At 46.3% G+C, this 13377-nt stretch overlaps 1 protein-coding gene across 4 annotated transcripts in view; it reads right to left on the bottom strand.

Annotated features, from left to right (window-relative positions):
* Positions 1-13377, bottom strand: part of nlgn3a (neuroligin 3a) — a 417061-nt gene that overhangs the window by 125061 nt on the left and 278623 nt on the right. For all 4 annotated transcript variants that reach the window (XM_072505500.1, XM_072505501.1, XM_072505502.1 and 1 more), the window contains one exon: positions 8056-8241. In XM_072505500.1, coding sequence (XP_072361601.1) covers positions 8056-8241 — 186 coding nt within the window. The remainder of the gene's footprint in view (positions 1-8055; positions 8242-13377) is intronic.

A 13377-nucleotide genomic window follows, 5' to 3' on the forward strand; every position in this document is an offset into this window, starting at 1 on the left:
GCCACACTACCAGAAGGATGTGGAGGCTTTAGAGAGGGTGCAGAAGAGATTTACCAGAATGTTGCCTGGTATGGAGGGCATAAGCTATGAGGAGCGATTGAATAAACTCGGTTTGTTCTCACTGGAACGAAGGAGGTTGAGGGGCGACCTGATAGAGGTATACAAAATTATGAGGGGCATAGACAGAGTGGATAGTCAGAGGCTTTTCCCCAGGGTAGAGGGGTCAATTACTAGGGGGCATAGGTTTAAGGTGAGAGGGGCAAAGTTTAGAGTAGATGTACGAGGCAAGTTTTTTACGCAGAGGGTAGTGGGTGCCTGGAACTCACTACCGGAGGAGGTAGTGGAGGCAGGGACGATAGGGACATTTAAGGGGCATCTTGACAAATATATGAATAGGATGGGAATAGAAGGATACGGACCCAGGAAGTGTAGAAGATTGTAGTTTAGTCGGGCAGTATGGTCGGCACGGGCTTGGAGGGCCGAAGGGCCTGTTCCTGTGCTGTACATTTCTTTGTTTGTTCTTTGTTCTAAGTTATTTTTTGAACACATACCACTTTTCTTCTGTCATTATACTTGTTAAGTAGCTTGTCCAGGTTACTATCGACTCTTGCTGTCTCATTGAAGTTACCTAAATCTTGAAACTCAATAGCTGTTTCACATTTCTCCCTTTCAAATGCCAAATTGAATTTGTTACATAATATATAAAACAGAAAATGTTGGAAAAACCCAGCAGGTCTGGCAGCATCTGTGGAGAGAGAAACAGAATTAATGTTCTGAGTCCCAGAGCCTTATGGACACGTAACGTTAATTGTGTTTTGCTCTCCACAGATATTGCCAGGCGTGCTGAATATTTCTGTTTTATTTCACATTTACAGCACCAACAGCATTTTACGTTTATATGAATTTGTTATGTGATCATTATTGGATAAATGCTCTCATACTGCTAAGCTATTAACCAAATCTAGCTCGCTGCTCATTACTAAATTTGATGACATGCACAGGTGACTCATGAGCACTGACATGTGTTCTTGGCCTGGTCTCTGAGTGCCTTTCGGAAGTGATGGTCACATCATGATGTTTTGTTTTGATTTTGTTCCATTTTAAATTTGTAAAGTCTCTCTGTTAAAACATTTGATGACAGTATGATTAATTGCTTAGCATTAGATTCACACTCTCAGGTCAAACTCACTTCCTTGATGTCTCTCAGATAAACTCAGTCAGTCTATCACACAATTAGCTTCTCGCGGTTTAACTTTGTCAATAAGGATGAGCATAAATCTCCTCCAATTGAATATTGAGAAAACCGTGGATATTATTTTCAGTCCGTGCCACAAATGCTGTTCCCTAACCATTGACTTCATCCCCCTCTTGGCTGCACTCTAAGGCTGAACCAGACTGTTCGCAGCCCTGTTGCCATATTTGGCCCAAGGTGAACATCCGACCCTTATCTGCAACAGCACTGAGACTACCTGTCTCCATTTTGTAACATTGCTCTTGCCTCAGCTCATCTGCTGCTGAGATCCTGATTCATGCCTTTGTTACCCTTCGAGTTGACTGCACCCCAGGCCAGTTTCCCACTTTCTGCCCTCCATAAACTCAATGCAAACATGCATATGAATATGCTTTAATAAACTTCTGCTGCCCTGGTTTTAACTCATACTACATCCCATTCGCCCATCAACTTTCCATCGCCAATTTACACAGGGTCCCAGTTATGCAACATCTACATTTTGCACTCCTCATCCTAGATTTCAAATCTCTCCATGGCCTTACCTTCTGCATCTCTATACCTCGCCCAGTTCAACAACACTCCCCTACTTCTGGTCTTTTGAGTATGTCAATTTTAATAATTTCATCCCTTAAGCTGCCTGAATCCTAAACTCTGGAATTCTCTGCCTAAAGCTCTCCACCACTCTACCTTACTTTCTTCCCTTCAGACACTCCTCAAAATTTACCTCTTTGACCAAGCTTTTGGTCATCTGTCTTAACACTGCCATATGTAGTTTGGTGTCATATTTTATATCACAATGCCCTTGTGAAGCACCTTGAGGTACTTCACTATATTAGGGAAACAATATAAATACAAGTTGTAGCTCTAAAAAAGCAGCAGAGTAAATTCACCAATTTCACACACATAGCGGGAGCAACACTGGTGGGGGTGTGTGTGTAGAGTTTCCAATGCAATGGAGAATTCTCGCGTCGAGGACAAAACGGGACCGGCGGCTGGTGCCTGATGGCAGCATGCAAATGGGCCAAACTGATCCATTTACATCCTATTAACAGGCTGGACACCACATTCTCCACTCTCCGTGATGCTCCGGCCCATTGGCCGGGATTTACGTGGTCATGGATTGGTGCAAATATTTGCCAGCGTTGCTTTGACGCAGTGGACCACGTGATATCGAAGGTAGGTGCCCCCAAAGTCCAATGGAGGTCCTTCTTGAACGGCTGCAGTCCAGGTGGTGTAGGTACACCCACAGTGCTGTTAGGGAGTTTCAGGATTTTGACCGAGTGACAGTCAAGGTAGTGAGTGGCTCAGAGGGGATTTCCCAGGGAGTTGTGTTCCCATGTGCTAACTTCCCATTTCCCTCTAGATGGTAGCGTCATGGGTTTTGGAAGATGCTGCCAAGGAGCCTTGGTGAGTTTCTGCAGTGCACCTTGTAGATGGTACACATGATTGCCACTGTACGTCTGTGGTGGAGGGTGTGAATGTTTGTGGAAGGGGTAGCAATCAAGCGGGTTGCTTTGTCCTGGTTAGTGTCAAGTTTGAGCGTTGTTAGAACTGCACTGATCTAGGCATGTGGAGAGTATTCCATCACATCCCTGACTTGTGCCTTGTAGATGGTGGACAGTCTTTGGGGAGTCAGGGGGCAAGTTACTCTTCACAGGTTCCTAGCCTCTGACCTGCTCTTGCAGCCACAGATTTGATGTGGCTAGTTCAGTTCAGTTTCTGGTAACCCCCAGGATGGTGATGTCTTATTTTTATAAGCTTAGCTGACAACTGCTAGTGATACTGTTCTGGCCACTGCCAGAGATATAATTCCACACAATTCACTTTTGGGCAATAACTGATCATTTCTGTTACAGAATTATTACCAAAAGGGATGCATTTCAGCAGCTTCCAGGGGACTGAATTAGAATGAAATGACAGAGGGGAAGCAATGAAACCTTCCTGTGATTATAGCTTAGTTTTAGGTTTCTGTTATTACAAATCACATTGTAATAATTTTAGTTGGAGACTGTACGGAAATACTGTGCCCTGGTGGTTTCTAAACGATTCCAATTATGCTCATAGCCTATCAATAAATAATGAAACAAGCAATCAGAAAGTCACAAATTTCAGAATCAATAGTGTTTTTACTGCTGCAAGGTCGAAAATTAAAATGATAAATAAGAACAAGAAATTTACTGCTGATGGATATTTAACCTTTTCAGCATTATCTGCCCAAGGAGACTTTTTGGCAGCCTGATTCTGTAATTCCACTGCGGTGCTGCCACGCTGAGGCGCTTCCACACTGAGGTGCTTGCATACTGAGGAGCTTCCACGCTGCGGCGCTTCCACACTGCGGTGCTGCCACGCTGAGGCGCTTCCACACTGAGGCGCTTGCATACTGAGGAGCTTCCATGCTGCGGCGCTTCCACACTGCGGTGCTTCCACACTGAGGCGCTTGCACGCTGCGGCGCTTCTACGCTGAGGCGCATCCACACTGCGGCGCTTGCACGCTGAGGCGCATCCACACTGAGGCGCTTCCACAACCTTCCAGAACGGAGTGAGTTCCAGAACGTTTCCATCTATTCTGGCTGTTCTGACCCTATTTTTATGGATCAGTTCATTTCAATACCATGGCTGTTGTGTAGTGCAAATTTTATGTATAATGGAAGTACTCTGCTAGAGGTTTTTCAAAATTCCAGTGCAGGCCACTATACCAGTGAGTTGTCACCCCTGGGGAAGGAAGTGAGACTTTAGCGGAGATGGTGAAATGGGAGGGCATATGTTCTTAAGAGTTCCCCATTTTAAAATATAATTCTTATCCTATTTCATCCTGCATTGATTATCAATCAGCTGCATCAAGGAACCTTCATAACACTCTATTGGGAGCATATTGTGAGCACCATTCTAAGTTCTCCTTTGTCTTCTTCAAATTTCTGAGGCTTGATAAGCTGGTCCCAGTGCTTTTGACCCCATTAATATTTCTGAGTATGCGCTCCTTTCACTTGCGTCCCTCACAAGTACCAACTTATACCGAGTGATCCAGAGGAAAATAGATTGAATGATGCAGGTGTCACAAGTGCGAAGGAATAGTTGGGTGGACCATAATGTTACTGATTAAAGGGCCAGGTCAGGCTGCTGCTCAGCTCAAGATGGTCAGTACAAATAATAAAAATACACCTTAAAAATGAGTCTTACAAACTTCTGCAATACAGATCACCTCTCTTGGAAAAACATTGCAGCTAAGCGGCCCATGTGGAAGCAAGCACTGAAACCTGGTTTAACATATCTCAAGCACCATCTACACCAAACTTGCAACATTTAATGTGCCCAGAGGCAGGTCAGAGGTGACACTGCTGCGGAAGTCCTCTCAAGCATCACGTTCTGTGGATGTCAGTGCCAATCCTGCATTGGGTTGTTCAGTCAAGAGAGGGTGGGTCCACAGCAGATGATGAAGTCACTGACAGCTTTCACATGCTCAAACAACGAGGAGTCTACCAATAAGATTATTGCAGATTATTTCCTCTCGTCAACGCAAATGATAAAGTAAAATCCTCAAAACCTGAAAATCCCAGAAATCTCAAATAAAGACCGAAAATGCTGCCAATACTTAGTAATTCAGACAGCATCTGCAAATAATTGGAAATGTTAATATTTTGGGAATAGCTCATTTTAAGATGACCGCTGAGTACTTTCAGCATTTTCTGCTTTTGTTTGAGATTATAAAGAATTGTCCACCTTTGGGTTCGGGGGGAATCTGAGAAAGCACCTTTTAAGAGCATTGACAAAGCATTCATGAGGGCGCTGGTAAATATCTGATACTTCGTCCATCTCTGCCAATGAGCAAAAATGTTTATATGGACTCATGCTGTGAAAAGATGCTCAACTGGCAGGGACCCAATATTTATAAGATCAATGCAGTAAAATACCCAAACATTAGGTGATCAACCCTCCAGGAATATATCCAACTGAGTGTTGGCAACACTAGCTGGGTCTGCTCAAGTTTGATTTACAGGACTTGCATTGCATTGTTCTGCTGAACGCCTTAGTTACTGTGACTGCTCTACTAATTAATCTCTCCAAGTACTTCATTCTCATCAAATTTATGGTAATCCGTTCTAAATTACAATGCCAATCCTGGATCTGCTGACCTTGAGGGAGGTGATGTGTCGATTCACTAGAATAATACCTGTGGACTCCAAAGGTTTAATTATTAGGAGAGATTACACAAACTAGGGTTCTATTCCCTGGAATTGAAAAGGTTAAGGGTAATTTGATTGGGAACAGATAGGATGGATAGAAAAAAAGTATTTCCACTGGTTGGGGAGTCTTTAGGACTGGGGACATCGCCTAAAAATTAGAACATGGGGCGTCATTCTCCGACCCTCCGCCGGGTCGGAGAAAGGCCGTTGGCCGCCGTGAATCCCGCCCCCGCCGAAGTCTCCGGTACCGGAGATTGGGCGGGGGCGGGAATCGGGCCGCGCCGGTTGGCGGGACCCCCCGCTCAATTCTCCGGCCCGGATGGGCCGAAGTCCTGCCCAGAAATTGCCTGTCCCGCCGGCGTAAATTAAACCTGGTATTTACCGGCGGGACCAGGCAGCGTGGGCGGGCTCCGGGGACCTGGGGGGGGCGCGGGGCGATCTGGCCCCGGGGGGTGCCCCCACGGTGGCCTGGCCCGCGATCGGGGCCCACCGATCCGCGGGCGGGCCTGTGCCGTGGGGGCACTCTTTCCCTTCCGCCTCCGCCACGGCCTCCACCATGGCGGAGGCGGAAGAGACTCTCCCCACTGCGCATGCGCGGGAAACCTTCAGCGGCCGCTGACGCTCCCGCGCATGCGCCGGGAAACTGTCAGCGGCCGCTGACGCTCCCGCGCATGCGCCACATTTCCACGCCAGCTGGCGGGGCAACAAACGCCATTTCCGCCAGCTGGCGGGGCGGAAATCCCTCCGGATTCGGCCTAGCCCCTCAATGTCGGGGCTCGGCCCCCAAAGATGCGGAGCATTCCGCACCTTTGGGCCGGCACGATGCCCGTCTCATTGGCGCCGTTTTTGGCGTCAGTCAGCGGACATCGCGCCGTTGGGGGAGAATTTCGCCCTAGGTCTTTGAGGAGTAAAATTATCTAACTACTCCTAATTAATTCCTACTTGTGTATGGTAATAGAAATTGAAACTCTCTTCTGCAAATGTTTATCCTGGATTAATAGTTAATTTTAAATCTGAGTTTGATAGACTATTGTCAACCAAAGGTATTAAGGGATAAGATGTTAGATCACTCATTCACCATAACCCGGATAATGAGGGACAAAATGTCCTATTCCTTTATTTCTATTTAAAAAAATTAAATTTAGAGTACCCAATTATTGTTTTCCAATTAAGGGGCAATTTAGCGTGGCCAATCCACCTACCCTGCACATTTTTGGGTTGTGGGGGCGAAACCCATGCAAACACGGGGACAATGTGCAAACTCCACACAGACAGTGACCCCAGAGCCGGGATCGAACCTGGGACCTTGGCGTCGTGAGGCAACAGGGCTAATCCGCTGCGCCACCATGCTGCCCTTTCCTTTATTTCTATGATGCAGTTATCCGCAGGACTTCAGAACTATATTCTAGTGCAGGTCCTCAGCACAAACGTGTTTTTTGTTCTGGGTCAACTTCCTTTCATTAGATGGTTCTGGGCTTTCTGTGATGTCAGTTTTTACTTCTTCTTTTCAACATGACTGTATCCTCTACTGGACATTCTCTTTCCACTATCTCGTCTGTCTCCGAGAGGTCATTTTCATCTCTTCCACTGGGACTTGTCACTTTATGCTGTCCTAGCTCTGATCTTTTCTGGCTCTGGATGTTGCTCTGATGCAGTTTAAGCATCGTCACTCGCTTTCCTTCACCACTGACTCTATCCTTCGCCACTTGTCATTCGGAAATCCTCCATCATCTTTTGCTGGATCAGTTTGATGCTCCAAAAGTTCCTGCTCCCAGTCTTGTGTGCCTTTGCCTCCCTCCCACTGTTCCTTCAATCATCTTGATAATCTGCACTGTCTCTGGATTTACCTTTTTCTCTCCAATGGCTGCCTAGTAATTCATCATTCTTGAATAAAACTCTTGCCATCTATGACCTCATTGTGGATGACTGCATCAATATTCTGGCTTTGACTGACATTTGGTGGATGCCGGTGGTAGCATCCTCACTGAAGCCTCCCAGACTGGCTAGACTTTCCACCACCTGCTATCCCAAACAACTGCTTTTGTGTTGTGATCTGTATTTTCAAGTTGCACTTTGGTCTCTCCCCCTATTCTTTCAGTACCTTTACCTTCTTCGAGCATCTCAATTTTTCCAACCCTTTCAATTTTTGTTTAAAATTCTTCTTGTTGGCAATCACCAGCCCCTTGCCTTCCAAGTTCCACTGAGTTTCTGCCCTTAAAATCAGATTAGAACATAGAATCCTTACAGTGCAAAAGGATGCCATTCAGTCCATCGAGTTCACACCGACTCTCCGAACTAGCACCCGACCAAGGTCCACATCCCCACTCTATGCCTGTAACCCCTGAACCCCAGCTAACCTTTTTGGACTCTACAGGCAATGTAGCATGACCAATCCACCTAACCTGCATATCTTTGGACTGTGGGAGGAAACTGGAGCACCTGGAAGAAACCCACACAGACACTGGGAGAACGTGCAGACTCCACACAGACAGTGACCCGAGGCTGGAATTAAACCTGGGACCCTGGAGCTGTGAGGCAGCAGTGCTAACCACTGTGTCACCGTGACACCCATAACTACCAGAAGTAATCAGCTGTGTAAATGGAGAGGTAAAATAAGATGATTTCCATTTTTCCATGACTTACCTTCTGAATGATGGGATAGAGTGAGAAGGCTGACACATGAGCCTCCAATTCCAGATCCAAAAACTGTAATCCGTAGGGGATCCCCTCCAAAGAATGCAATGTTCTCGCTGATCCAGCGAAGGGCCTGGATTTGATCGAGTAGTCCATAATTGCCTTTCGCAGCTTGATCCCCAGTGCTCAAGAAACCTGCAACAAACAGAAAGCATTCTGTACATCCTTAATTGTATACAAGCATCAGACACTAACTTTTCAACATGTACAATGACATCTGCTGTGTAAGTAGTACCTTAGGCGCTATTTATACAGCATTTTCTAAATACAAGGGAAAAATAGGCTTTTACAATCATAAAAATATAAACAGGATCTGTGACATATTCTTGTGCATTATGTTACAATCCCAGATGCTGTTGATCCTGGGACAAGTCAGATCCCACAGTGAAACATGGCTTGATAGATCCTAACCTTTTTGTTTAGAAACCGTGGAGGAAAGTTTTTGAACAAATTTACAGGAATCTGCTGATGATCTTATCAAATAAGTGTTATGGGAGAGGCTTTTCAGAACCCCAAAATGTATCATGGAGTTCAACCAACCTCTCCCTTTAATGGATTTGTTGCTTTTCTTAGCACACGGCTTTTTCCCTAGGTGTGGGATTACAATTATGGACACGTGGGTTTTTAAACACAAAACACTGTTTATTCCATGAACTCAACTTAACATCTTAAATAAACGTTGGATCTCTTAACACCCCTTACTTCAAAGATAACTCAGAAAATATTGCAACAGTAAATAATTCCTTAAAATGTTCCTTCAAACTTCCAAGAGACTTAACACCTTTAAAGAATATCACATCAGGTTAAATGATATATATATTTTCTGTAGAATGGCAGAGACTGTCGCAAACTGGCTTTCTACTTTTAAACTGCTCTCAGCAAAACCAGCCAGGCACTTTTTTTAGCTGCTCTCAGCAAAACCAAACTGCAAAACTTGCAGCTCTCTGGAAACACACAGACACTGCTTTTAAACTGAAACTAAAAACCTGCAAAATGGCTGAACTGAGCTGAGCTCCACCCACTCTATGACATCACTGTTTTCTTAAAGGTACATTGCTTAAACATCCAGTTCTTAAAGGCACTCTCGCATGACATAAGAAAAAAATGTTTAGGAAAACAACAAAAGCGCATTCTTACACCAAATTGGTTGGAAAGATCTCAATACAAACACAAAGAAGACAATTCAAATTCCCACTATTCTTCCACCTAGCAATATCTTTACTGGCAAATAAACCAGTGAAGACTTACCACTAGTTTGACACAAAGACTTCTCGTTTGGGACTGGCACAATTGCAAGCAGTTTTCTTCTGGTGAATTCCTGAGCAATCATTTGATGCTTCTCACCCAACTCATATCACTCCCTGAGATGGAGTGAATTAAATCACTGTGCACTGACAGTGTAGTTGAAGTATCAGTTAACCTTTTGAAGAACTGCCTTAATTTAGCGAGTATAGATCTATTTATTTCTGTTAGGTACATGTGGCTCAAAGATCAATGGCGTTAGGGCCATTACTCTAACTCTTGGGTACATTTAAGTGCAATCTCCTCAACCAACCCCTCCCCGCCCAGCAAAAGATACAGCATACATCAATGTGTTTGGCTAATCAAAGTTGGTACTGTACTCTCCATGATTTATACCCTTTGTAAGGGCGCAAAGACAGACCTGCCAAAAATAATTCCTCCTCCACTTCAGAGGCTCAAACGTGGACCCTGGCCTAGATTCTGAGGTTGGCCAAACTTCCACCAAGGAGGTGCAAAGGTGTACTTGATCAATAACATGCTGGATTGCAACTTAGCTCTAGGCCACAGGAATTCCAGATTTCTTTCCCCAATGTCAATGTCCTAATAAAGGCAGGTGAGGGCTCAGCTCCTGCTGGATAACCACAGAATCATTGATATAAGGCCAAGCCTTGCCATATCAGGAATCCAGTGAAGTTGTACTGAAACCGATGGATTCCCATTGGAGCAATGGTGAGAGTCCGATAGAGATCCGATAGAATGGCTACAGGTTTTTGGGCTCCAGGTTGATTTTAGTATTAGTGTTAATTGTGTCTCTATCGCTTGACAAAGCAAAAGAATGGAAGAAGATTGGGTACAGCAGTTTCACTGAGATGAGAGGTAGTAGAAGTAGTAGATTAGAGGCTAGAGCAAGCACCAGGTACAAGACCCAATTGCATTCGAGTTGTGACAGAATAGGAAGCATATAAGTGGGGAAGCAGTGGTGTAGTGCTATTGTCACTGGACTAGTCATCTAGAGACCCAGGGTTCTAATCCGACAGTGTCAGATGGTAAAATTTGAATTCAATAAAAATCTGGAATTAAAAGTCTAATGGTGACCATAAGACCATGGTCGTAAAAACCTATCTGGTTCAATAATGCCCTTTAGGGAAATAAATTTGTCTAACTTACCTGCTCTGGCCACCTGAGACTCCAGATCCACAGAACTGCAGTTAATCTTAAATACCCCACATCCCATGAACAAATAAAAATAAAACATATTATTCTATATATTTGGTTGTACTTGCTAATTTATTTCTCGGACTGCAGAATGATGGCTCCACTAGTCCATTTTCTTTTCAACTTACATGCTGTCCTCCTGTTGCAGTGATCAAGGGCCTTCTCCGACTTCGTCCTAAACATTCTCCCCATTGCCTTGATCAAGTAGTAACCCTATCTGCACATCATTATTATACAGGACGGAACAAGCAACAATAACTCCCGTTGGGCTTCAACAGATTCATTCAAGAATCTAAAAAGAGACCAGAAGGCCAATAGTTTTGTCTATTAAGTTCTTGTAATCTCCTGAGCCTCATTATATTTATTCTTCCTCTCTGTGGATGCCATATGAAATCAAAAGTTATGACTGTTAGTCAATAATCCTGATACCCAATCAATCAGCATGATACATGATTTTGAATTATCAGGGCTGAGATGATGGATTACTGCATGGTGAAAGCATCATGAAAGGTTCCAGAGCAGTGAGTATTAACATGCAGTATAGAGAGATTAGAATTGCACACAAAGCTGCAGAAGTTGAGTAGGTTGTCATTTGGGGCTTTAGGCGCACTATCAGTTGCAGCAATAACTCCTTGTACCTATGGGAACCTGCAAATCTGCAGAGTTTAATTGCACTTTCTTTGATTCATAGGTTCAGTGGAGATGCCAACAGTGAGTCCAATCTGAATAGAGCATGTGACCCTCTTCATATAGTGGTAAGCTGCTGCCTGAGCCTGACTAATGTGACAAGGATCATCCAAGCCAGTCTGGAAGAATTCATGTTGAATTTTCCTTGTTGAAGTGGTCTGCAGATGTTCAGTTACCAGCTGACATCAACCCAATAGCACCTGGGGAGAATTACACATTCTGAGGCATCGATAAACAGATGGGACCTCCTGGGCGTGATTCTCCGCTCCCTCGCCGGTTGGGAGAATCCACTGGCGTGCCAGTTTTCCCCGCGACGCCGGTCCAACGCCCTCCCGCGATTCATCCAAGTGGCGAGAATGGCCCCGTCGAGTTCTGCGCGACGCAGGACGGAGAATTGCCCGGGACACCCAAAATGGCGATTCTCCACTACACCTGCTATTCTCCAGCCCGGATGGGCCGAGCGGCCTGCCCAAAATGACGGCTTCCCGCCGGCGCCATCCACACCTGGTCGCTGCCGGCGGGAACAGCGCGGGAACGCTGGGGGGGCGGGTAGGCCTGTGGGGGGGGGGGGGCGAGGGGGGTTCTTTCACCGGGATAGGACTCAAAAAGGGTCTGGCCTGCGATCTGTACCCACCATCGGCGGGCCGGCCTCTCTGAAGGAGGACCTCCTTCCCTCCGCGCCCCGCAAGATCCATCCGACATCTTCTTGCGAGGCGGCCTCGGGGAGGACGGCAACCCGCGCATGCACGGGTGACGCCAGTTACGTGGCGCTGGCCACGTCATTTGCGCGGCGCCGCTTTTACGCGGCGCCAATGCCCGGCGCGCGCTGACGACGCTGCTTTCGCGACACGCCCCCCCCCGAGTTTCTTGCGGCCTCGATCCTACCCCATTTTCGGGCCCTGAATCGGTCGAGATCGGGGCCGTTTCGCGCCGTCGTGAACCTCGACGGCGTTCACGACGGCGTGGGCACTTAGTCGTGGGAGCGGAGAATCGCGCCCCCTATGTTTGTAAACCTTGTTGACTGGGTATTCATGAGCTGAATTTTCTTGGCCACACAATGGCGGGTGTGAATGTGAAGCAGCCAGGAAAATGGGGAGTGAGCCATGTCAAAAAAATGCTATCCCACTGCTGGGACATTTTCCGTGAGCGGGTGGAAACCCAATTTGTTGACTGCACCACAGGGATGGACAGCCAATTAAACTGAACATGGACCTAATTTGCCAGGCTCACCGGCATTTTTACGCTTGCAGAGGGACCTCCCCCACCCCTACACGTGGGGCAGCCACCTCCATGTGGTCAACCTCCATGTGGCATGCCATTGGGGCAGGAGGCTCCAGGCCCAAAGAAGACATTCCACCAAGAAAAACTGGCATCCACAGCCAAACAATGTAGTCGGAGGGGTTTCTCCTCTGCATTAAGGAGCGAACGGCTTTGTCAAAATAATTTCCATTTTAAGTAGACGTCTCTGAGGATGGCTTCATGTTGAGGCCAACCTCGTCCAGTGGGAGTGCTGGCCTTCTGTTGGAGCATCAGGAGCCTGCCCACTGTCCATAATAGGATGGTGAGTATGGAGATGACGCATTAGGATGCCACCTACAGGAAGTTTAAACCGTTGGATGTATTGCCGATAAACTGAAGTGAATTATAATCCTAACCCCATTTGAGGCAATCCCAGAGCAGGATGATTCCACGAATAATCACCTTCACCTGAGTTTAAAATAGTCACTTCCTGAAGGGTTTAAGCAAGTGAACCATTTTTCCCACAAGAAAGATAACCAATAAGAGATATTGGGCGAAATTCTCCACCTTGTGATGCTGTAAACATGAAACGCGATCGGGCAGGCAATCAGGCGTCTGGCCAAAATCGAGGTCCGTGCCCAGCGCCGATTTGGCCGATCTGCTCCATTCCCTCGCTAGTGGTGATAACTAGGTTTACGTCCCCCACCAGGACTCACCAGTGATCTCCACCACTCTGGATCACCAGCTGTCTCTTCCTGGTGAAACTGGCAGCACTGACTGGCCCTGCCACCACCCCGCAGGCAATGTTCAGCAGGGCAGGCTTGAGTCTGTGTTGTAGCGAGCGGGAATTGCCCAGCGAAACCGGCAAAGCAGTTAAACGTTAATTGG

Source organism: Scyliorhinus torazame, chromosome 5 (assembly GCF_047496885.1).
Source record: "Scyliorhinus torazame isolate Kashiwa2021f chromosome 5, sScyTor2.1, whole genome shotgun sequence".
Lineage (NCBI taxonomy): Eukaryota > Metazoa > Chordata > Chondrichthyes > Carcharhiniformes > Scyliorhinidae > Scyliorhinus > Scyliorhinus torazame.